The sequence below is a fragment of the Aythya marila genome (assembly GCF_965140915.1).
Source record: "Aythya marila genome assembly, contig: HAP1_HAP1_SCAFFOLD_222, whole genome shotgun sequence".
Lineage (NCBI taxonomy): Eukaryota > Metazoa > Chordata > Aves > Anseriformes > Anatidae > Aythya > Aythya marila.
This window is the reverse complement of record NW_028137561.1, coordinates 12389-38589: the sequence shown is the minus strand read 5'-3', so window position 1 is coordinate 38589 and position 26201 is coordinate 12389. Positions and strand designations below refer to the sequence as shown.

The 26201-nt window shown below is 53.1% G+C and overlaps 1 protein-coding gene across 1 annotated transcript; it reads right to left on the bottom strand.

Annotated features, from left to right (window-relative positions):
• Window positions 1-838: 838 nt before the first annotated feature.
• LOC309890714 (N-alpha-acetyltransferase 20-like) lies at window positions 839-3898 on the bottom strand (the record flags this gene model as incomplete). The annotated part of the gene is made up of 3 exons (XM_082785138.1): window positions 839-1373; window positions 2376-2511; window positions 3717-3898. Coding segments are annotated over 3 exons (571 nt in total), but the record flags the coding sequence as incomplete, so codon positions are not given.
• Between the last annotated feature and the right edge of the window lie 22303 nt (window positions 3899-26201).

The following is a 26201-nucleotide window of genomic DNA, read 5'->3' as shown; positions in this document are numbered from 1 at the left end:
CTCCCGCCCTGCCGGAGGCCGGACTCCCGGGCTATGTCCACATGTCTCTTAAATACCTTTAAGGATCGGGTCTCTTACCACTTCCCCGGGCAGCCTGTTCTAATAGCAAACCACCCCTTCCATGAAGAAATGCTTATTCAGTATCGAGCTATCCAGTGCTGGTAAACAGAGGTGTTTCTCCCTAGGGGTAGGGCTTGGCATTTCCCTCTCCTGAACTTCAAAAGGTTCCTGCCTGCCCCTATCTGCAGCCTGTCAAGGTTCCTCTGAATGCGCAGCCCCCCATACAAGCGCCTTTTCCACAGAAGCCACCGACCACCCGCCGCCTCGCCCCCTCCCAATTCAGGCTGCCCCAGGGCGCCACCGACCACCAACCTCCTTGCAGCACCATGCCTCAGCATCCCGAGCTATGAATGTCAAGAAAATGGCAGGCTAAAAGGGCAAACATGACTTAAGTGATCTGCAACAACTGTAGTTGTCTGTCCACAGCCTTTGTATTTCGTATGTTACTTGAATCTGAAACGATGAATGGATGAACAGAAAAGATACACAGCAAGCCCAAAGAAGCTTTCGTGGAGGACACTTACAGGAAAAAATACCTTGCAATAACAAGCACCTAGTACTCCTGTTGTTTTAAACAGTACTTGAAATTTCCATGTCCTTTATCCTTTAAATTGAAAAGGCCACCCAATTCTCTCTCACTGTGGACCATTAGCCTCTGTAAGATTTTAATTGGCTGAGAAAAACAATTCCTCAAGTCCGTATAATCAAGGGACAACAAAACAAATGCGTGTGTGTGTGTGTGGGGGGGGGGGGGGGGGTGGACCGTCACAGAAAAGGAGGGAAGAGAAAGGAAGAAGAAGGAAAGCACAGCCATTCCTCTTCCCAGTGGCATCAGGAAGAAGTCCAGGCACCTGCCAGGAGCATTCTTTCCATTAGATAAGTAACCAAACGTTATTTATCCTTACTCACAGAATAACATGTCTTTGTACTTGATAGCTTACTCATCTGGTATTTTATTTTACCATGGATACAATGCAACGTGCAAACCACAAGGTTGAGTTTTTTAACAGATATTAATCCTCAGCAGGAAAAGCTATCTAAAGGAAGAAGTAAAATCCCATTAAACAACCACCACCTTAACTTTTTCCCTATAAACAAAACACAGGGACAACCCTGGGACACACAAGAGGACCTTTCCATTCAACGTGGGGTAGAACAAGTACTTACCATAAGCATCCTCATCAGGCTCTCCACTGCTAGCAGAATAGTACTCTAACACTGTCCGGTACACACTGTAGCCCAGTTGCTTATACATGTTTACCGCAACCTGATTTGATACTCTCACAAAGAGATCAACGAAAAATCCGCACTTTCTTTTAAAAAATAAACAAAACACAGTAAGAACGAGCAGGTGAATATATTTCCAATTAAAAACCCACAACATGTAACCAAGAACAGGTCTGATGAGGCAATACACTAATCAGGTATGTTTCACGCTGTAGTAACAGATGCACTCCTTTTACCACGGGATAAGCCCAGTATTGGCATAAGTTATTTTTTTTGGTCACATGAACAATCTTCTACACCATCCAGTGCACTCAGAATTATTAACAAAAAGAACAGGGCCAGCCAAATACCCACAGAAGCCTCATTTTCGTATATATATATATGATTATTTTAATTATAATCCGTACTTTAGATGCATTTACATTGCACTAGCTTAGGGACTGCCCCCTTCAAAATGAACAGGGGAAGAAAAATCAGTCTCACAATTCAGTTGCCTAACAGCAACTGAGGAGACAGCCCTCAGTATGCAAGTTCTTCAAAGAATCAAGCAATTTGGGGATTCAACCAACCACAATAGGGTTGCCCTACTGGCACAAGCTAGGGACATTTCCCTAATGTGTTCATTTTCTGCAGTTACGAGTAAGCTAGCATGAGATGGAAAATAAGCTAAGTTACTGTCTGCAGCACTACATTTGCGTAGTATTGCGTCCAAGGGAACCCGCACAAAGCCCACAGCCGCTAAATAAGTATGTTGGGAGCACTGTGGAAAACACTGTTGGTAGGAAAAGAACTTCACAAAATATCAAGAAAAGGATAATTTATACTGTGTCTTTGCTGCAATTTAGACTACTTCCCATTCATCATGGCAAGTGAGCTTTCATAGAAATCAAGACATTTTAAAATGCCGAGCGAAGTTTTTAGCTCTTGTTCTCTAACTACAGGGAATTTCAGTCATTTGGGGGCACTATTTAATAGAGAAGTCCGGGAGTCTGGGTACGTTTCATGTAAAACAAATACCTAAACCAGGGACAAAAGTCTACAGAAAGAATACTTTACAAGATCAGCTTAAAGAGAAGGGTAATACTCACTTTTCTGAGATTTCTTCCAATAGTTCCATCAACTTGGCAGCCAAACCCAGCCGTCGAAATTCTGGTGCAACAGAGAGAGCAGTAACATGTCCGTGCCATTCTTCCCTGGACACAGAGCCTTCTGCTTTACCCATTACTGCGGACATACAGAGTATCAGCACAGCAGCACCTCTGGGACACTGCACCCCAGGTGTACATCGTTACAGAGGAGTATATGAACACATGCTGCTGCAACAACTGTGGCAAAAAGCTGAACAAAGCATGTCTGTATTATCACTCTATGACTTAGCAACTCTGTACGGTTACGGGTCAAATATCAGAGCTTCAGAGAAAGGCAGACAAGGCCCCTGAAGGTCACATTTCCGTCTGGATTCCAAGCTCTATTGGAAAGACCCCCAGATGCTAGTTCCTGATTTCACCAGCTGCACGCTAACAGAACCTATTCTGACACCCAACTTCACCTACCGCAGACAATGCAGATGGTTCTCATACAGTTCTGCTTCATTGCATCAGACATCATTTTGCTCGTTTTACAGTAGTCTCTTGACTAGCATTAAAAAAGTTAAATCATTTTTCAAAGTTTGTTTTTTGAGGAGTGCCTTCTAAATAAAAGCCTTAAGCAATTCTCACGAGTCTTTAAACGAGCAGAATTCGGGGTCTGACTGGAATAATGGAAGAACAGAGGGCTGCAAGCCAAAAAACTAGTTAATCACCCTAGCAACCAAAGGAAATTTCTGGTCGCTTTGAGGGGGTAGAACTTGGGCAGCTTTGCTAATGTGGCAAAAGACAGCTTAGACCCTGCAAACACGTTACATGTAGCCAAAAGAGGTGGGTTTTTATGTTTGTTTGTTATTTTGGGGGGAGGGGGAAGAGTCGGGTGGGGAGCAGGGGTGTCTTTGGAGCTTGTTTCTACACAGCACCACACAAGCGTTAGATTGCGAACAACCCTTCAAACCTCCTGTCGCACGCAGTACTTCAGAAACACCCGTCACTCACAGCACCAATGCTTTAGGCTTCAACACATAGAACGGGTATTTCCCCACTCTCTGCAAAGGCCTCCCGGGATGCCGGGGCAGCGATAACGAGGAGGGCGAACCGGCAGAAAGCCCTAGTAGCGGGTACTGCTGGCGAACGCCACCGCGGCAAGGTAAGGCAAGGCAAGGCAAGGCTCGGCTCCCCGGCCCAGGACAGCTCTCGGCGGTCGAAGGGAAGCCCGAGCCCGAGCCCGGAGCTCAGCGCCGCTCGCAGCGCGCCCGCTCCGCGGCCCAGGAGCAGCAGGAGCCCCCGCCGAGCGCTGCGGCCCCGGAGCGGCGGGGCCGGGACCGGGGCCGGGGCACTCACTGTAACCCATCAGCTCCCCGCCGGGCGCCTCCGCCACGATGAAGTACTCGGGCCAGTGCGCCAGGTACTGCAGGTAGAAGGGGATCCCGTACTGCGGCCGCCAGTTAAGGAGCACAGCAACATCGGCGCGGCGCCCCCCGAGGCCTCCCGCCAGGCGGCCGGCGGCAGCGGAAGGATACGGTCTCCGTCAGGTAAGGGTGACGGTTAGGCTAAAGGTAAGTGTAAGGTTTAGATTTAGGCTAAGGGTAAGTGTAGCAGAAAGGGTCAGGTTTACGGTAAGGGTAAGTGTTAGGATAAGGGTTAAGGTTTAGGGATAGGGTAAAGGTTTTCATTTGTTAAAGCTGAAACGCAGTATGCAATCTGGGACGTCACAGCCAGAGCTGCCTATGGCAAGGTGAGAGAGGAAAATATGGAGCAGATGTTCTACTCCTAGTTTTTTCTTTATACGTAAATAAAAGTTTGAGCTAATTCCAGTTGGAAGAGTTCCAATTACTTGCTTGGTCATACTGTCTTTTAATATTGAAAGCTGCAGCAAAAGCATGGGGATTTTTGCTTCTAGAAACACCCTAGTTCTCTTGTCTGCACTATGCATGCTTTTGAGCTAAAACTGATTAAAAAATAAAAAGAAAAATCACACACACAAAAAAAACAAAAACAAACACACCACCGCTGCTGCTGCTGTCTTCCTACTTCCTTGTGCTTTGCCCCTACCCTTTCCCAGGTGATTGGGTTTGGGTGCTAGGCGGGGCCAAATGGTATATGAGTCCCAGGCATCCCCTCAGAGAGCTCATTCTGCTTGGGTTGCTCTTTGGGGTGTTTGTTTTACCTTCGGTCAGTTGCAGGCTTCTTCAGGTGGATGAGAGTTTATGGACGCACATCTTTTTGAGGTAACAGCTAGTAGGATCTGTTAGAATAAACTAATGTAGTACTTGGTGCCTTTATTGCATGCAGTTCTTTATCAGGTGAGTAACTGTTGTGAGTAACTGAAGTCAATGTTACTTGGTGTGTTCGCTATGCGGTGCCTATGCGGACTATTGCACGAGACACAGCTTTCTGACATCTGGCCCAGCAACTACTAAATAAGGGGAGGGGAGAAGCTGAAGAACGACCAAAGGACAAAGCCTGGGAGGAAGACTATGAGCCTTCAGTAGGAGCGGCCGCCAGAGGGACCACCGGAGACTGATAACGTATGCACCAGTGGCAGGGTTCGGATTCTGGGAACTAATTAGAATAACCCTGCCTTTAGGCCTAGTAGTAATGAATATGTATTAGCCTAGTAGCATAAAAACCAGCCGCCTGATGTAACTTGTGTGCGTCTTGGTGGAGCAGAGACTCCTGGCGCACCCAGCGCTGTTTGCTTACCTCTATTCCTTTAATAAATCATAAACATTAATTGTAAGCCTATTTGGGACTCGGTCATTTATTACAACTGGGACCTCCCGATGGGTGGAAGCTGTCGGGATAGCTCGGGATCCTGAGGCGTGGTGCTGCAAGGAGGTTGGTGGTCGGTGGCGCCCTGGGGCAGCCTGAATTGGGAGGGGGCGAGGCGGCGGGTGGTCGGTGGCTTCTGTGGAAAAGGCGCTTGTATGGGGGGCTGCGCATTCAGAGGAACCTTGACAGGCTGCAGATAGGGGCAGGCAGGAACCTTTTGAAGTTCAGGAGAGGGAAATGCCAAGCCCTACCCCTAGGGAGAAACACCTCTGTTTACCAGCACTGGATAGCTCGATACTGAATAAGCATTTCTTCATGGAAGGGGTGGTTTGCTATTAGAACAGGCTGCCCGGGGAAGTGGTAAGAGACCCGATCCTTAAAGGTATTTAAGAGACATGTGGACATAGCCCGGGAGTCCGGCCTCCGGCAGGGCGGGAGCTGGCTCTTCCGAGCCCCTGTGCTCCGGTCTTGTGCGACGCGTTTGCAAGCAGCACCGGGTTCCGGGTCCGACATCGGACGGTTCGGGGACGGCGATTCCGGGGCCGTCGGATAGCGGGGGCCGGCTATGTCGTGTCCCGGGGATCCGAATTCAGGGGGCGTGGGGGCCGGCCGTGCAGTGAAGCGGGGGGCTGGCGTCCGCCGGCTTCCCAGAGAGCGGGCTTTCGGTCCCGTGCGGTTCGGTGGCCGGCCGGCCCGAATCCCTGGGCACCGGTCTAGTGCTAGACTCAGCGGGGTCCGGGGCCGAACTCGGCTTCTCGGGGCCGGCGGTCCCGGTGTCCAGGTGTCCCGCCTCGGGCGGCGCGGGGCCGGCTGTCCCTAGCAGCTGGGCTCCCAAGAGCTTCTGGGCTCCCAAGCGTCGCCCAAGACCGGATCCCAGAGAATCGGGACGGCCGGCCACACCGCTGCGACTAGCACAAGCGTCTCCCGACAACGGAGCCCAGGGGCTTGCGAGGGTCAGATCCCGCGCCCCGGGATAGAGAAACGGGGAGCGCGGGTCGGCCAGCCGCAGCTTCGCACGGGACCGAACCCCCTGTCTCCGGGACAGCCAGACCCCGAGCCGGCAGACAGCAGCCTCCCGCTTCACGGCACAGTCGGCCCCCAACCCGCCCGAGTTCTGATCCCCGGGACACGGGACAGCCGGCCGCGCCGCCCGAGGCCGGACACCTGGAGCCCGGGACGGCCGTCTCTGAAAAAGCCAAAGTCGGACCCGGACCCCGGTGCGGCTAGCACACGCGTCGCCCAGGACCGCAGCCCAGGACCTCGGGACGGTCGCATCCCGCGCCTCCGGCAGGAGCTACCCGGGAGGGCAGGACGGCCTGCCGCAGCTCCGCAAGAGACCGAACCTGCTGGATTCCGGGACGGCCAGAGCCCGAGCCGGTGGGCAGCAGCCTCCCGCTTCACGGCTCGACAGGCACCCACGTCGCCCGACTTCGGACCCACGGGACAGCCGGCACCCGCGCCGCCGGAGGCCGCACACACGGGCCTCGGGATCGCCGTCCCCGAACCGCCCGAAGTCACACACGCTCTCCGGTGCGTCCAGCACACGCATCGCAAAGACCGGAGCCCAGATTATAGGATCAGCCAGCCCCGCGCCGCCCGAGGTCGGACCCGGACCCCGTGTGTTGGGGCTGTCTGAGCTGGAGTCACCTTTTCCCTGCAGCAGCCCGCATACTGCTGTACTCTGCACTCGTACTCCCCACACACACACACACGCATTTGTTTTGTTGTCCCTTGATTATACGGACTTGAGGAATTGTTTTTCTCAGCCAATTAAAATCTTACAGAGGCTAATGGTCCACAGTGAGAGAGAATTGGGTGGCCTTTTCAATTTAAAGGATAAAGGACATGGAAATTTCAAGTACTGTTTAAAACAACAGGAGTACTAGGTGCTTGTTATTGCAAGGTATTTTTTCCTGTAAGTGTCCTCCACGAAAGCTTCTTTGGGCTTGCTGTGTATCTTTTCTGTTCATCCATTCATCGTTTCAGATTCAAGTAACATACGAAATACAAAGGCTGTGGACAGACAACTACAGTTGTTGCAGATCACTTAAGTCATGTTTGCCCTTTTAGCCTGCCATTTTCTTGACATTCATAGCTCGGGATGCTGAGGCATGGTGCTGCAAGGAGGTTGGTGGTCGGTGGCGCCCTGGGGCAGCCTGAATTGGGAGGGGGCGAGGCGGCGGGTGGTCGGTGGCTTCTGTGGAAAAGGCGCTTGTATGGGGGGCTGCGCATTCAGAGGAACCTTGACAGGCTGCAGATAGGGGCAGGCAGGAACCTTTTGAAGTTCAGGAGAGGGAAATGCCAAGCCCTACCCCTAGGGAGAAACACCTCTGTTTACCAGCACTGGATAGCTCGATACTGAATAAGCATTTCTTCATGGAAGGGGTGGTTTGCTATTAGAACAGGCTGCCCGGGGAAGTGGTAAGAGACCCGATCCTTAAAGGTATTTAAGAGACATGTGGACATAGCCCGGGAGTCCGGCCTCCGGCAGGGCGGGAGCTGGCTCTTCCGAGCCCCTGTGCTCCGGTCTTGTGCGACGCGTTTGCAAGCAGCACCGGGTTCCGGGTCCGACATCGGACGGTTCGGGGACGGCGATTCCGGGGCCGTCGGATAGCGGGGGCCGGCTATGTCGTGTCCCGGGGATCCGAATTCAGGGGGCGTGGGGGCCGGCCGTGCAGTGAAGCGGGGGGCTGGCGTCCGCCGGCTTCCCAGAGAGCGGGCTTTCGGTCCCGTGCGGTTCGGTGGCCGGCCGGCCCGAATCCCTGGGCACCGGTCTAGTGCTAGACTCAGCGGGGTCCGGGGCCGAACTCGGCTTCTCGGGGCCGGCGGTCCCGGTGTCCAGGTGTCCCGCCTCGGGCGGCGCGGGGCCGGCTGTCCCTAGCAGCTGGGCTCCCAAGAGCTTCTGGGCTCCCAAGCGTCGCCCAAGACCGGATCCCAGAGAATCGGGACGGCCGGCCACACCGCTGCGACTAGCACAAGCGTCTCCCGACAACGGAGCCCAGGGGCTTGCGAGGGTCAGATCCCGCGCCCCGGGATAGAGAAACGGGGAGCGCGGGTCGGCCAGCCGCAGCTTCGCACGGGACCGAACCCCCTGTCTCCGGGACAGCCAGACTCCGAGCCGGCAGACAGCAGCCTCCCGCTTCACGGCACAGTCGACCCCCAACCCGCCCGAGTTCTGATCCCCGGGACACGGGACAGCCGGCCGCGCCGCCCGAGGCCGGACACCTGGAGCCCGGGACGGCCGTCTCTGAAAAAGCCAAAGTCGGACCCGGACCCCGGTGCGGCTAGCACACGCGTCGCCCAGGACCGCAGCCCAGGACCTCGGGACGGTCGCATCCCGCGCCTCCGGCAGGAGCTACCCGGGAGGGCAGGACGGCCTGCCGCAGCTCCGCAAGAGACCGAACCTGCTGGATTCCGGGACGGCCAGAGCCCGAGCCGGTGGGCAGCAGCCTCCCGCTTCACGGCTCGGCAGGCACCCACGTCGCCCGACTTCGGACCCACGGGACAGCCGGCACCCGCGCCGCCGGAGGCCGCACACACGGGCCTCGGGATCGCCGTCCCCGAACCGCCCGAAGTCACACACGCTCTCCGGTGCGTCCAGCACACGCATCGCAAAGACCGGAGCCCAGATTATAGGATCAGCCAGCCCCGCGCCGCCCGAGGTCGGACCCGGAACCCGGTGCGGTTGGCACATGCGTCGCCAAAGACCGGAGCCCCAGGAAGCGTGATGGCTGGACCCCACGCAGCCCGAGTTCGGACCCACGGGACACGGGACAGCCGGCACCCGTGCGTGTCTCTTGGGGACTTGGAAGGAGTCCTGATGCTGTGCCAGCACTATGCAGCAATAGACACAACACTGGAGTGACTTCAGTGTTGTTCCAGCTACGAGTGCAGAGTACAGCACTGTGCGGGCTGCTGCAGGGAAAAGGTGACTCCAGCTCAGACAGACCCAACACAACTTCCACCCCTTATTCCATAACATTTCTGTCACAATCAGGTACAGTTTAGTATATAGATGGTCTCATCACCATTGTTTTCTGTCCATTGAAGCATTTTTATGTCTCTACTTCTCTTTATTCTATAGGTCTTTTCCCAAAATGCTCATAAAAACTGTTGATGGTTTCGCCTTCATCTGTCAAAGTGGTCACTCAGGGCACTCGAAGTTGGTTTTCTTGACACCAGCACCAGCTTAGCTCACATCAGTGTTGCACTTGCCCGGTTCCTTGCAAAGTATACCTGTCATTGGTTCTGCAGTGTCCTCCTACAACACATAACTTGGATGACAGATTAATTTTCTCCCAGTGTTAAATCTCCTTGAGGCACACACTTGATAGCCCCATCTTTCTGCATTACCCACCAGGTATACCCTGGTCCTTGGGCAAAGACAATCCCACGAGTGGGTTTGCCTTTTCCCATGGCAGGGGCAAGCCACACTGCCTTCCCCATCCACTTCCCCACCTGCACTACAGGGACTTTAGCTTCTCCCACAGTGTGTAGGGGTTTGGTTTCAGCAGGACCAGGATGGCTTTCAGACCCCCTGTTGTTAACTAGCCAAGTGGCCTCTGGTAGATTTATATCCCAATGTTTCCATGTCCCAGCACCCAATGCTCGCAGCATAGTTTTTAACAGTCCATTGTACCTCTCAACCTTCCCAGAGGCTTGTGGGTGATAAGGGATGTGATACACCCACTCAATGCCATGTCTCTTGGCCCAGGAAGTGATCAAATTGTTTCGGAAGTGACTCCCATTGTCGGACTCTATTCTCTCCGGTGTACCATGTCGCCACAGCACTTGTCTTTCCAGGCCCAAGATAGTGTTTCGGGCCGTGGCATGGTTTACAGGGTATGTTTCCAGCCACCCAGTAGTTGCTTCTACCATGGTGAGTATGTACCGTTTGCCTTGGCGGGTTTGTGGAAGTGGTCCGATGTAGTCAATCTGCCAGGCCTCACCATATCGAAATCCAAGCCATCTCCCCCTATTCCAGGGAGACTTTACCCTCATGGCTCGTTTGATTGCAGCACAGGTCTCACACTGATGGGTAACCTGTGTGATGGCCTCAATGGTCAGGTCCACCCCTCGATCACGAGCCCATCTATATGTGGCATCCCTCCCCAGATGTCCTGATGTTTCATGAGCCCATCGAGCTACAAACAGTTCACCCTTACGTCCCCAGTCCAGGTCCACCTGAGCTATTTCAATTTTTGAAGCTCGATCTACTTCTTCGTTGTTCTGATGTTCTTCGGTAGCACGATTCTTAGGCATATGGGCATCTACATGACGTACCTTTACAGCCAGGTTTTCTACCCGGGCAGCAATATCTTGCCACAGGGTAGCAGCCCAGATAGGTTTACCTCTGCGCTGCCAGTTGTTCTGTTTCCATTGTCGCAGCCACCCCCATAGCGCATTTGCCACCATCCATGAGTCAGTGTAGAGATACAGTACCGGCCACTTTTCTCTTTCAGCAATTTCTAGGGCCAGTTGTATAGCTTTCACTTCTGCATACTGACTTGACTCACCTTCCCCTTCCATGGCCTCCACAACTTCTCGTGTGGGACTCCACACAGCAGCTTTCCACTTCCGATGGCTCCCTACCACACGGCAGGATCCATCAGTGAACAACGCATACTGCTTTCTGTCTTCTGGCAACTCATTGTATGGTGGTGCCTCCCCTCATATGCTGTTAATATTTCCTTTTCAGTTGGGGTGTAATTGGCTTCTGATCCTCGATAGCCCCGGCTCCAGAACCCCAAAGGTCGGCCTCGAGTTTCTCCTGGGGTCTTCTGCCAGAGGCTCCAGGTGAGCCCATGCTCCCCAGCTGCAGTGTACAGTATGTTTTGCACAGCTGGTCCAGTACGGACAGGCCCAAGGGCTATTGCACGAGCTATTTCTTGTTTGATTTGTTCAAAGGCCTGTTGTTGCTCGGGGCCCCACTCGAAAGAGTTCCTCTTTCGAGTCACTCGATATAGAGGACTCACAAGCTGACTATAGCCTGGCACATGCATTCTCCAAAATCCCACAAGACCTAGGAAAGCTTGTGTTTCTTTTTTGCTAGTTGGCGGAGACATAACTGTTATTTTGTTGATCACATCCGTCGGAATGTGGCGACGTCCATCCTGCCATTTTACCCCCAAGAACTGGATTTCCTGTGCAGGTCCCTTGACTTTATTCCGTTTAATGGCAAATCCAGCTTTCAGGAGAATTTTAATTATTTTCTTCCCTTTCCCAAAAACTTCTTCTGCTGTGTTACCCCATACGATGATATCATCGATATACTGCAGGTGTTCAGGAGCGTTCCCCTGTTCCAGTGTCGTCTGGATCAGTCCATGGCAGATGGTAGGGCTATGTTTCCACCCCTGGGGCAGTCGATTCCAAGTATACTGAATGCCCCTCCAAGTGAAGGCAAACTGCGGCCTGCATGCTGCTGCTAGAGGGATAGAGAAAAATGCATTAGCAATATCGATTGTAGCATACCACTTGGCTGCCTTTGACTTTAGTTCGTACTGGAGTTCTAGCATGTCTGGCACTGCTGCACTTAGTGGTGATGTGACTTCATTCAGGCCCCGATAGTCCACTGTTAGCCTCCACTCGCCATTGGACTTCCGCACTGGCCATATAGGACTGTTAAAAGGTGAATGAGTCTTGCTGATCACTCCTTGGCTCTCCAGATGGTGAACTAACTCATGGAGAGGAATCAGGGAGTCTCGGTTGGTGCACTATTGCCGCCGGTGCACAATTGTAGTCGCAATTGGCACTTGCTGTTCTTCAATCCTCAGCAATCCTACAGCAGAAGGGTCTTGTGAGAGACCAGGCAGGGTAGACAGCTGCTTAATCTTCTCTGTGCTCAAGGCAGCTATGCCAAAAGCCCACCAGTATCCTTTTGGATCCTTGAGGTACCCTTTCCTGAGGTAGTTTATGCCGAGGATGCACGGAGCCTCTGGGCCAATCACGATGGGGTGCTTTTGCCACTCATTCCCAGTTAGGCTCACTTCAGCTTCCAATAAGGTTAGCTCTTGGGATCCCCCCGTCACTCCGGAGATAGAGATGGGTTCTGCCCCTTGGTGGCCTGACGGCATTAGGGTACACTGTGCGCCTGTGTCCACTAAAGCTTTATATTTTTGCGGTTCCGGTGTGCCAGGCCATCGAATCCACACAGTCCAGTAAATCCGGTTGTTCCTCTCCTCTACCTGGCCAGAGGCAGGGCCCCACTAGTCCTGGTCGGAGTATCTATCAATTATTTCTTCCAAACGTGAAAGAGAAGTCTCTTCATCAGGGTCAGGAGTATTACTATTCCTTGTACTCCCTCTGGGGGACTGTTCAGCAGAAAGTGTTGGAGGCAGCAATCCTCCTAGGGGCCCTCTTTGTTGCTGCTGTATCTTTCCGTAGCTCACGTACCCGAGCAGCTAGGGCCGAGTTCGGTTCACCGTCCCACTTCCTCATATCTTCCCCGTGGTCACGTAAATAAAACCACAAGGTACCTCGCGGTGTGCGTCCCGGATTCTCCCTTGTTTGAGCCGGGGACTGCTGGTGCTTGAAGGCCGATTTTTCCGTCTAGGTGAGGACGAAGCTATGTGTTCATCTAACCGTTGGGACAGTCTCTCCACAGCTGAAATGCAGCCCCGTACTGGGGCAGAGAGATTTTCTTCATATTTATGAAGTGGATTGGACACGTTGTCCACAGTTGGCCCCATCCCCTCGTCCCAACCCATGACTGCCAGTGTGCTGGCATGTGTTGGGGGTGCAGCCCGTACAAACTTCCGCCACATGGACGCTGTGCATTGGACTTCATCGGGGTCTTTAGGTGCCTGGGCGTTGTTTAAATCACTATAAAGCACCTCCAGCACAGCTAATTCCCGCAGCTGCTGGAGGCCCTTAGCCGTAGTGGGCCATTTGTTTACTTGGGAGACAATATCCTCTTTGTGGGGATACCTTTCTTTCACAGCTGTTAGGATTCACCTCCGGAGGCTGATAACTTGGGCCTCTCTTCCAATTACTCTGTCAATGAGCCTTTCTCTAGAAAGGGATCCCAGCTGCTTGGCTTCGTTGCCTTCTAGCTGTTGGGTGTTGGCCCCACTATCCCAGCGTCGAAGCAGCCAAGTGAGGATGTGCTCACCTGGACGGCGACTGAAGTCTTTTCGTATTTCTTGCAGCTCACTCAAGGATAGAGACCGAGTAGTTTCTGATTCATCTATGATTTCAGTCTCTTCTTCGTGATGTTGCCGTGATAACGCTGCTTTAGAGCCGCTTGCCTTTTCCTCTTCTCCCTCATCCGTAGGAGGAGCTTCTTCCCTTACTAAACGACCTGATCTCCGTTTCCACTGTTTCGTCTTTACTACAGGGGCGACTGATACCAAAGATGGTCGGTCCTCTGGGGTGGTCACACTGTGTGCTGTCTCATCATCAAATTCAAGAACCTCCCTATCTCCTTGAGGGTGCTGGGCAATGTTAATTGACATCTGACAGGCGTTAGCCAGACCCCAGCAGAGTGCAGCCAGCTGGTGGAGTTCTCTAGTATTGCCAGGATCAGGGCATACATCTTTCAAACATTCTACCAGTTTTCTTGGATTTTGTACTTGTTCAGGGGTGAAATTTAGAACCATTGGAGGAGAAAACCGTGATAGGTACCTGCCCAAATCCCCCCACACACCTTGCCACCCACAACTTTGTCTGGGGACAGGTCCTTGGATAATATTCTTAATCAATTGCTTTGCCTTGGGGAAGAAGACAAACACTAGACCTAGTAATAGGAGGATAATATCTCACCAGGGGTATCCAAGATACCGAAAGGCTGCTGTAATTAGCCCACAGGGAGAAAAGTAGAAGGCACCACACCCGATATTATTCACTGATTGACTGCTGGGGGCAAAAAAGAAGGCACTGTAATTCTTAATATTTTCAATAAGATAATCTCTAGGAGACCAGGAGGATAACAATGCCGGGCTTGAATACCAAACCAAACTGAAGGCCAGTATGTTACAGTACAACATGAAAAAAAAAAAAAGCACAGACTTCAACACTTTCTCCAATCGGATGTAAAGGAAAAAAGAAAACAGAGAGTGGGCTACATACAACGTATCCACACAGAAAAGTATTACCAGAAAACCGAGCACTAGGACAACCAATATGTTAGCTGTAAATACTTCAATCAATACTATTGTTATCTCAACCCTCGAGCCCCACGTTGGGCGCCAAAAAGAACTGTGGTGGTTTTACTCAGGTGGGCAGCCGAGCTCCACCACAACCGCTCTCTCACTCCCCCTCTCCTCAAAGAGGAAGGGGGAGAAAATACAATACAGAGAACTCGAGGTTTGAGATAAGAAAGGTTTAATTAAAGGGAAAGGGAATGGGGAGGAAAAAACAGAGACAAAAGAAGCAATCAGTCCGCGTGGAAGCACAAAAAGAGAAAAAATTATTCTCTACTTCCCATCAGCGAGCGATGTTTGGCCACGTCCTGGGAAGCAGGGCCTCAAACGCGTAGTGGTTGTTCAGGAGGAACAGCCCCCTCCCCCACGAGAGCCCCACCTTTTATTGCTGAGTGTGACATCAGGTGTTATGGAATATCCCTTTGGTTGGTTTAGGTCAGCTGCCCCGGCAATGTCCCCTCCCCATCACTTGCCCACCCCTAACCTGCTGGCTCTTGGGGGCTTGGAAGGAGTCCTGATGCTGTGCCAGCACTATGCAGCAATAGACACAACACTGGAGTGATATCAGTGCTGTTCCAGCTACGAGTGCAGAGTACAGCAGTATGCGGGCTGCTGCAGGGAAAAGGTGACTCCAGCTCAGACAGCCCCAACACACGGGGTCCGGGTCCGACCTCGGGCGGCGCGGGGCTGGCTGATCCTATAATCTGGGCTCCGGTCTTTGCGATGCGTGTGCTGGACGCACCGGAGAGCGTGTGTGACTTCGGGCGGTTCGGGGACGGTGATCCCGAGGCCCGTGTGTGCGGCCTCCGGCGGCGCGGGTGCCGGCTGTCCCGTGGGTCCGAAGTCGGGCGACGTGGGTGCCTGCCGAGCCGTGAAGCGGGAGGCTGCTGCCCACCGGCTCGGGCTCTGGCCGTCCCGGAATCCAGCAGGTTCGGTCTCTTGCGGAGCTGCGGCAGGCCGTCCTGCCCTCCCGGGTAGCTCCTGCCGGAGGCGCGGGATGCGACCGTCCCGAGGTCCTGGGCTGCGGTCCTGGGCGACGCGTGTGCTAGCCGCACCGGGGTCCGGGTCCGACTTTGGCTTTTTCAGAGACGGCCGTCCCGGGCTCCAGGTGTCCGGCCTCGGGCGGCGCGGCCGGCTGTCCCGTGTCCCGGGGATCAGAACTCGGGCGGGTTGGGGGCCGACTGTGCCGTGAAGCGGGAGGCTGCTGTCTGCCGGCTCGGGGTCTGGCTGTCCCGGAGACAGGGGGTTCGGTCCCGTGCGAAGCTGCGGCTGGCCGACCCGCGCTCCCCGTTTCTCTATCCCGGGGCGCGGGATCTGACCCTCGCAAGCCCCTGGGCTCCGTTGTCGGGAGACGCTTGTGCTAGTCGCAGCGGTGTGGCCGGCCGTCCCGATTCTCTGGGATCCTGCTAAGAGACCGAACCTGCTGGATTCCGGGACGGCCAGAGCCCGAGCCGGTGGGCAGCAGCCTCCCGCTTCACGGCTCGGCAGGCACCCACGTCGCCCGACTTCGGACCCACGGGACAGCCGGCACCCGCGCCGCCGGAGGCCGCACACACGGGCCTCGGGATCGCCGTCCCCGAACCGCCCGAAGTCACACACGCTCTCCGGTGCGTCCAGCACACGCATCGCAAAGACCGGAGCCCAGATTATAGGATCAGCCAGCCCCGCGCCGCCCGAGGTCGGACCCGGACCCCGTGTGTTGGGGCTGTCTGAGCTGGAGTCACCTTTTCCCTGCAGCAGCCCGCATACTGCTGTACTCTGCACTCGTAGCTGGAACAGCACTGATATCACTCCAGTGTTGTGTCTATTGCTGCATAGTGCTGGCACAGCATCAGGACTCCTTCCAAGCCCCCAAGAGCCAGCAGGTTAGGGGTGGGCAAGTGATGGGGAGGGGACATTGCCGGGGCAGCTGACCTAAACCAACCAAAGGGATATTCCATAACACCTGATGTCACACTCAGCAATAAAAGGCGGGGCTCTCGTGGGGGAGGGGGCTGTTCCTCCTGAACAACCACTACGCGTTTGAGGCCCTGCTTCCCAGGACGGAGAATAAATCTATTATACCTGTTCCTCATCCTTTGAGACCGGAAGACATCGAGTAACTGTAAACCGTGATTCTCAGGCAACATGCTAAGAATTTTGGATTGCTTTTCTGTCTACCCCCCAAAACCTTACAGATGAGAAAACATAGCCGCAATGTTTTTTTCTCATGAAACACCAAAAGCAATATTGAGAAGTTTACCTACACCGTCTTTATTGGTAATAGCTGCAGACTTCTGAACTTCCCCTAGTGAATTTTCTTTTCAAATATTGGTAATGCAGAGACTATTAAATGGAATCATCTGGTGACATGGTGCACGGTGTGTGTTTTTTATTTTTCTAAAATCAAAAATAATTGGCCAGTAATAGTAAAACTCCTAAAAATGCCATTAATCATGACCAGTGAAAATATTATTGTACAATACACAGGAAGAGGCACAAGGGGAGGTAGTGTATTAATACTTTCATAGAAAATACACCTGTTACAGACAATTTGGACATTTTTTTCAAGTTCTGTGGCACAAGGAGCGGCTGAACTCAATTTGGTCCACGTTCAATTTGGAAAATCCAGGCAAATAAAGAACTCAAGGATTCCTATCTACGGAGAACCTGATTCAAGACCAGTTCTTGGTACCATACATAAACTTGGAATGCTGCATCCACTGAAATAAGCCGCAGTAAGGGTTTCTTGCGTTCTCATCCCATCCTGCAGGTATTTAACGGCAGGGTTGAACGCCACCTGCTGGTGGGAAGTAAATACTGCAGGCGGCTGAACTCCACGCATGCGCGATGGCAGCAGACGGCGCCCTCCGCCGCCACCTGCTGGTGGAAAACGAGTACTGCAGGCGGCCGGGGTCGGCGCATGCGCGGTGGCGGAAGCGGGCGCTCTCTGCCGCCACCTCCGGTGGCAATCGAGTACTGCAGGCGGCCGGGGTTCGCGCATGCGCGGTGGCGCCCGCGGGCGCCCTCTGCCGCCACCTACCGGTGGCAATCGAGTACTGCAGGCGGACGGGGGACGCGCATGCGCGGTGGTGCCCGCGGGCGCCCTCTGCCGCCACCTGCTGGTGGAAAACGAGTACTGCTGGCGGCCGGGGTCCGCGCATGCGCGGTGGTGGAAGCGGGCGCTCTCTGCCGCCACCTGTCGGTGGCAATCGAGTACTGCAGGCGGACGGGGTCCGCGCATGCGCGGTGGTGCCCGCGGGCGCCCTCTGCCGCCACCTGCTGGTGGAAAACGGGTACTGCAGGCGGACGGGGGGTGCGCATGCGCGGTGGCGCCCGCAGGCGCCCTCTGCCGCCACCTGCTGGTCGGAATCGGGTACTGCAGGCGGACTGGGTCCGCACATGCGCAGTGGCGCCCGCGGGCGCCCTCTGCCGCCACTTGCTGGTGGGAATCAGGTACTGCAGGCGGACGTTAGGCGCGCAAGCGCGGTGACGACCGCGGGCGCCCTCTGCCGCCACCTGCTAGTCGGAATCGGGTTCTGCAGTCGGCCGGGGTCCGCGCATGCGCGGTGGCGCCCGCGGGCGCCCTCTGCTGCCACCTTCTGGTGTACATAGGGTACTGCAGGCGCCCGGGGGGAGCGCATGCGCGGTGACGCCCGCGGGCGCCATCTGCCGCCACCTGCTGGACACTGTGGGGTACTGCAGGCAGCCGGGCGCCACACATGCGCGTTGCTCATTACGTCTTTTTTTTGATGTGTAATTTCCTACGCTCCTAGATTTTTCTTCATATGTAAATGAGAAGTTTGAGCTAATTCCCGTGGAAAATATTTCATTTACTTTCTTGGTTGTATTGTCCTTTCTATGTTTAAAGCTGAGGCATAAATATGGTATATTTTGCTTCTAGAAACACCCCAGTTCTTTTGTCTGCACTCTGCATGCTGTAAACTAGGGATAGGCACAATAAATAAATAAATAAATAAATAAAAGAACACAGCTGCTGCTGCTCCTGCTCTCTTTCTTGTGGTTTGCCCCCTCCTCTTTCCCAGGTGATTGGGTTTGGGTGCTGGGCGGGGCCAAATGGTATAGGAGCCCCAGGCACAGCATCAGAGAGCTCCTTCTGCCCGGGCTGCTCTTTGGGGTCAGTGATTTGTTGATGCTTCTGTTAGCTACATGCAGGGTTCTTTTGGTGGGTCAGGTGCGATCTTTTAGAGGAAACCGATCCAGTAGTATGTGCATTTATTGCTTGAAGCTCTTTGGAGGTGATTAATTGTTATAGCACATTTATGGATAGGATGTCAATGTTGTTTTGTGCGTTTGCTTTGTTTTTCTAGGTCCCTCGTGATTTTTGCAGGGTTACAGGGCAGATGCCACCAGATCTACCCCTTTTGTTGTTTTTGTTTTGTTTGATTTTTTTTTCTTGATTTTTCTTTTTTGGAAGGGGGTTTGTGATTTGAGCGTCCTATTTTTTTGGGTTTGGGATTTGAGCGCCTTAATTTATTGGGTTAGGGGTTTTAGGCATAGGACTTCAGGGGTTTAGTGTGGTAAATAGTTTGGGTTAGGTCTGTAGGGGTTTCGAGGATGTTTAGGGATAGGGCTTGAGGCTTTTTTGTGTAAGGGCGGGAAGGGCTAGGGTTACAGTGAGTGCTGATAAATGTATTTCTCGAACTCTCGGCCTCTGATTGGCCGTGCTGGCTGTCCAGGGAATTCTGGTAGGTGTAGTTTTCCGGCACCAGGCTTCCGGGAGGCCACGTTGACTGCCCAGAGCATGCTGGGAGATGTAGTTCTGGGACTCCGAACTTCCGGGAGGCCATGTTGGGTGCCCGGAGCATGCCGGGAAATGTAGTTCTGGGACTCCGAACGTCCGGGAGGCCATGTTGGGTGCCCGGAGCATGATGGGAAATGTAGTTCTGGGACTCCGAACTTCCGGGAGGCCATGTTGAGCGCCCAGAGCATGCCTGGAAATTAAGTTCTCGGGAACCAGGGTTGGGGTTAGGGACTAGGGCTGGGTCTAGGGTTAGAGTTTAGGGTGAGGGTTGGTGTTAGGGCTAGTGAATGCTGGTTCTCTGTGTTTGCAGATGACGGTGAGCGTGTTTAAACTAATTCCAGTTGAAGAAGTTTCAGTTACTTGCTTGGTGACGTTATCAGTTCAACATTAAAAGCTGCAACAAAAGCAAAAGGGGATTTTTGCTTCTAGAAACACCACAGGTCTCTTGTCTGCTCTCTGAATGTTTTTGAGATAAAACAGATTTTAAAAAACAAAGGAAAAAAAAAAAACAGAGCTGATTCTTTTGCTCTCTTCCTACTTTCATGTGCTTTGCCCCTCCCCTTTCCCAGGTGATTGGGTTTGGGTGCTGGGCGGGGCTAAATGCTATATGAGCCCCAGGCATGCCATCAGAGAGCTCCTTCTGCCTGGACTGCTCTTTGGGGTCAGTGCTTTGTTTTTCCTTCTGTCCGTTGCAGGGTTGTTTAGGCAGGCTGGAGTCTATGGATTTCTGGATTTTAAGTGCTTGGAATTCACTTAGTAGAGGGATGTTTAGTAGGGGCTGCTGGCTCAGTTTGGGGCGCGGTTGTCACTGCAGTTATTTTCCTACATCCAATAGAGTAAAATTCCAGTTTGCCTTTTAGAGGTGCTATAAGTGGGTAAAGAGAACAGATGGAAGCATGTGCCACATGGGGCAGGCAAGCGGCTGAGGTACAGGAGGGGATGAGAGTATGTGATTTTTTTTCTGGGGATGAAATGGAATTAATTTTGTTGGTGTATAATGTGTTCTGCTCCTAGATTTTTCTTTCAATGTGAATAAAAGTTTGAGCTAATTCCAGGTAAGAAAGTTTCAGTTACTTGCTGGGTCGTATTGTCCTTTTAATATTCAAAGCTGCAGCAAAAGCCTGGGGATTGTTGCTTCTAGAAACACCCCAGTTCTCTTGTCTGCACTCTGCATGCTGTTGAGCTAAAGCAGACTAAAAAATAAATAAATACAGGAAACACACACACAAAAAACAACAACAACAAAAAACCACCGTTGGCTGACTTTTTGTGAATGCAATGATCATTTAATCCCTTTGTTTTCCCAGGTGGTGTGGATGATACTGGTTGCACTGTTGGAGCTTGGATTTGGAGAGGAACAGGTGAGCACAATCATATGTTGCATCAGTAGTGGTCAGCATTGCTCACCTTCTCCACAATGGGGCCGGCGTCCTAGTGAATGCTGGTACTCTGTTTTTGCAGCTGATGATGAACCTGGCAATTGACTAAGATGACAATCAGCGCCTGTGTGTTTCTTGAAGCGGAGGGAATATACCATGCAGCAACCTGAGAGCTAAGTTGGGGGGCACCTGATATTTGCATATCTGGGGTGGCTAATGGGAGCTGGGAGTCAGAGCAGCATGGAGCCAGCTGACTGAATAGACTTGGTGCCACGGTGAGGGTGGTTCAGGCTGGGTCACATTCAGGCTGCTTGTGGCTGGGTCACCAGCCTAATAGAAGAAGTGGGATTATTTTGTAGCGTGAGTGCATGTGCCAGGCAGGACAGTTTCCTTCTGTTCGTCTGTCTTGTGTTGCTTCTGCAATGTCTGTACTGTGCTTCTCGGGTCTTGATATCCTTCTAGCTTTTTACACTGGACTGACCAGACAGGGGACTTGGTAGCGGTGCTGAAGGGCCTCAGTGCTTGTTTTGTCATCATGACTCTGATCTGAGCACTTCTTGTCTTGCAGTCACTGCTTAAAGAGCAGGTCTGTTTCAGGTCTCGTGCATCATATTTGGTTTGAGATCGCGTCTGTTTCTATCCTCGCTCTTGCAGAAGTCATCTGGGCCGCATCAGGAGCTCTTGCTTGGGAATTGATTTCCTAAGCGTCGTCTTATGGGGTTTTCACTCCCCATCCTTCTGGTCTCTTGCCTTGAAGGCAGGCTTTTTAGGCCTCCATCATCCCAGTTCTGGCAGTTGTTTCCAGTCGCGTGTTGTGACATTTGAGTCTCTCCTGGGGTCTGGTGCAGAGCACATGTTGTGACTTGCTGTTGCCATAGGGCTTTCCTCAGGGGGTCTCTTTTTCTTGCGCCTTGTGTTGTGTGTTTTGTTTGTAGTGTTTGTGGCGTGCCTGTGTGTGTATGTGTTTGGTCTGGAGCTGTCCTGCCTGGCAGTTAGTGATGACGGCTAACGTGGCAGTGCATGGGTGTACTAATACATTGTCTGGACTGTTTAGGCAAAGACATCTGGTCTGCCTCTGGGCATGTACTGAAGGGCAGCTGTCACAGTATATCTGTTTGCGCACAACTGCTTGTTTACCTCTATTCATTTAATAAATTGTAAAATTTAATTGCAATCCAATTTGGGACTCAGTCATGTATGACAGCTGTGGGCTTGTCCAGGAGGGCTTTGGTTCCTGAATTCTGATTTGATCTAGGAGAGGCGCCCCATATTTTGGTGGCTGCTGTTCGAGTCAGGTCGGGACTAATGGCGTCTTGAACCTGAATAAAGGTAAGCAAAGGTTTTGATTTTTTTTCAGCTCCCTTGCTGGCTGCAGCACTATATTTTGCCCGTAATTCTGCGTGTGAAGATCATAGAATCATAGAATCATAGAATATCCTGAGTTGGAAGGGACCCTTAAGGATCATCGAGTCCAACTCTCGACACCGCACGGGTCTACCCAAAAGTTCAGACCATGTGCCTAAGTTCACAGTCCAATCTCTTCTTAAATTCAGACAGGCTCGGTGCAGTGACCACTTCCCTGGGGAGCCTGTTCCAGTTTGCAACCACCCTCTCTGTGAAGAACCCCCTCCTGACGTCCAGCCTAAATTTCCCCTGCCTCAGCTTAACCCCGTTCCCGCGGGTCCTGTCACTAGTGTTAATGGAGAAAAGGTCTCCTGCCTCTTGACAACCCCTTACGAGGAAGTTGTAGACTGCGATGAGGTCTCCCCTCAGCCTCCTCTTCTCCAGGCTGAACAGGCCCAGTGACCTCAGCCGTTCCTCGTACGTCTTCCCCTCCAGGCCTTTCACCATCTTCGTAGCCCTCCTCTGGACACTCTCCAACAGTTTCATGTCCTTTTTATACTGTGGTGCCCAGAACTGCACACAGTACTCGAGGTGAGGCCGCACCAGCACAGAGTAGAGCGGGACAATCACCTCCCTTGACCTACTAGCGATGCCGTTCTTGATGCACCCCAGGATACGATTGGCCCTCCTGGCTGCCAGGGCACACTGCTGGCTCATATTCAACTTGCTGTCTATCACGACCCCCAGATCCCTCTCTTCTAGGCTGCTCTCCAGCGTCTCATCGCCCAGTCTGTACATGCAGCCAGGGTTTCCCCGTCCCAGGTGCAGGACCCGGCACTTGCTCTTATTGAACTTCATGCGGTTGGTGATCGCCCAGCTCTCCAACCTGTCCAGATCCCTCTGCAAGGCCTTTACGCCCTCATTTGAGTCCACAACTCCTCCAAGTTTGGTGTCATCAGCAAACTTGCTCAAAATACCCTCTATTCCTACATCCAGATCGTTTATAAAAATATTGAAAAGTACCGGTCCTAAAATGGAGCCTTGAGGGACCCCACTGGTGACCGCCCGCCAGCCTGACGCAGCTCCATTTACCATAACCCTTTGGGCCCTGCCCGTTAGCCAATTGCTCACCCATCGTATGATGTTTTTATTTAGCTGTATGGTGGACATTTTGTCCAGTAGGATCCTATGGGAAACCGTGTCAAAAGCCTTGCTGAAGTCCAAAAAAATCACATCAGCTGGTTTCCCTTGGTCCACCATACGGGTGATCTTATCATAAAAGGAAATCAGGTTAGTTAGGCAGGACCTACCCTTCACAAACCCATGCTGGCTGGGACCAATGACTGCTTTGTCCCCCAGGTGCGCCTCAATGAGTCCGAGAACCAACTTCTCCATGATTTTACCAGGCACTGACGTGAGACTGACAGGCCTGTAATTGCTAGGGTCTTCTTTCTGACCCTTCTTGAAAATTGGCACAACATTTGCCAGCTTCCAGTCTACAGGGACCTCTCCAAATTCCCAGGATCGTTGAAAAATAATTGATAGAGGTTCCGCGATGACATCCGCCAGCTCTTTCAGCACCCGGGGATGAATCCCATCCGGACCCATGGACTTGTAGGGATCCAGGTGGAGTAGCAAATCCCGCACACGTTCAGGGTCAGTTGGGAGTTTGTCATCCCCACCGTCCCGGTCCTCCAGCTCAGGGCACCCTGGGTCCCGAAGCCCATCATCGGCATTGAAGACAGAGGCAAAGAAGGCGTTAAGCATCTCTGCTTTGCCTATGTCATCGTCTGTGAGGAGACCTTCCCTATCAAGGAGCGGCCCTATGTTTTCTTTAGTTCTCCTTTTTCCATTTACATATCTAAAAAAACCCTTTTTATTTTCTCTCACAGACACAGCCAGCTTCAACTCTAGCTGTGCTTTGGCCACTCGAACTTTCTCCCTACAAACACGAACAGCATCCCTGTATTCTTTCCATGACGCCTGGCCCTCCTTCCAGTAGCGAAACACTCTCTGTTTCCGCCTAATCTCCATTAGAATGTTCCTGGTCAGCCACGCCGGCCTCCTGCCCCGCCTGCCTGACTTGCGATATTTTGGAATTGCCTGATATTGTGCTTCTAGGAGGCATCGCTTAAAGAGTGACCAGCACTGGTGGACATCGAGGCCTTCAAGAGCAGTTTCCCAGGGGACCTTACTGACTAGTTCCCTGAGCAGCCTGAAGTCCGCTTTCCCCATATCTAGGGATGAGGTTTTGGTGGCACTTTTCCTTCTGTCACCATAAATTTTGAACTCAACCACTTCATGGTCGCTATGACCGAGGCGGCCACCAATCACCACATCTCCCACCAGACCCTCTCTGTTTTCTAGCAACAGGTCTAGGAGGGCACCTTTCCTAGTTGGCTCCGTTAGCACCTGCACCAAGAAGTTATCATCTAGGTGCTTCATGAACCTCCTGGACTTGCTCGTGTCAGCCGTGTGGCACTCCCAGTTAACGTCCGGCAAGTTGAAGTCCCCCATAAGGACAAGGGGAGTTAATCTCGAGGCCTCTCTTAGTTCTGTAAAGAATAATTTATCGGCGCTATCATCCTGGCCAGGCGGTCTGTAATAGACTCCCACAACGACATCCCCTTTATTCGTTCGTCCCTTGATCCTTACCCAGAGGCTCTCAACTTTGCCATCGCCGACCTGAAGTTCCACACAGTCCAGCCCCTGCTTCACATACATCGCCACCCCACCACCTCGCCTACCCTGCCTGTCCCTCCTGAAGAGCCTGTAACCATCTATCGCAACACCCCAGTCACAGGACTCATCCCACCAGGTTTCGCTTATGCCGATGATGTCGTAGTTGCGGGACTGGGCCAGGACTTCTAGCTCACCTATTTTATTCCTCATACTGCGTGCGTTTGTGTAAAAGCACTTCAGGTGCGTCTCCTTACACTCAGCACCTTGTGGATCTGACCAAAGGACCCCACTGGCACACAGCCCCTCTGATTCTAGCGTACCATCCCTTAGGTCTTCACCGGCTCGCCTGGTTTTAGCCCCTTCCCCCTTCGACTCTAGTTTAAAGCCCTATCTATCAGCCCTGCCAACTCCTGACCAAAGATCCTTACCCCTCTCCGAGAGAGGCGCATCCCATCCGGTGCCATCAGGCCCGGTGTAGCATAGACCTTCCCATGATCAAAGAAACCGAAATTCTGCCGGTCACACCAGTGTCGAAGCCACGAGTTTATGCGAACAGTACGTCTTTCAGCTTCGATCCCCCCTATCGGAAGGACAGAGGCAAACACCACCTGCGCCCCTGATCCTCTAAGTAGTCGCCCCAAATCCCTAAAGTCTCTTTTGATCGCCTTCGGACTTCTCGTTGCTACTTCATCGCTACCAGCCTGAAAGACCAGTAGCGGGTAGTAGTCAGTGGGCCGTACTAGGCGCTTGACTTTCTTGGCAAAGTCTCTCACCCGAGCCCCAGGGAGGCAACAGACTTCTCTGCGGGTTGGGTCCGGTCGGCATATCGGTCCCTCTGTCCCTTTCAGGAGGGAGCCCCCCATAACAATAGCCCTTCTTTCTTTTTTGAAGGATGATGTGGCAATGCGACGTGTAGGTCGCATTGTCTTAGGCGCCCCCTCCAACTGGGACGGGTGTTTGTCTACTTTGTCATTTAGATTGTCTTGCTCTAGTCCTTCATATCGATTATTTAAGGGTAGATGAGAAGGTGAGGTGGGCAGAGAGAGGGCTCACCTACCACCCCGAATAGGCACCTGCCTCCATTCCCCCCCTTGATCTAGGTCTCCTCCCGCTGCCTGGCTGGAGGAGTGAACCTCCGTCTTCTGCGTAACAGGAGACGCCTGTGCCGTGGCAGTCTCGTGAACCTGCCTCAGAGAGGGTAGAGCGTACCTCCACCAGTCAATTTCCCTCTCTGATTCCCTGATGCTCCTGAGCCTGTTCACCTCCTCCCGGAGCTCCGCTACCTGGCCGAGCAGTTCTTCAACCTGGGCACACCTCCCACAGGCATACCCACCACTGCTGTCGGAGACCGACAGAAGGCTGGGGCACACTCTGCAGCCCAGGACCTGGACGGCTGCGTGTTTCCCCGAGCCTTCCGTCTGAGTAGCCACACTGGTGACCGTGGCTGGAGATGCCTCACGAGATGCGGAGGCCACGGTTTTCTGCCTGGTCGATACCATGGTCAGGTTCTACGCAAGCAGGTTACAAGCACCGAAGGGAGAGGCAGCTGCAAAAGAGCGACGATGAGCCCCCCGCTCGCCCTGCCCGCGCGAACTGCCGCGCAAACTGCCACGCCCTTCGACGTGCCACGCCCTGTTTGCCCATCCTGTTCGCCGCGCTCCTGGTCGCTCGCGCTCCCTAGGGGCAGCTTTTAACAGCCTGGGAGGGGGCGCTGCTGGCTCCGCCCTCGCCTCGTCAGCCCCCCTCGCGAGGACAGCCGGGTCCC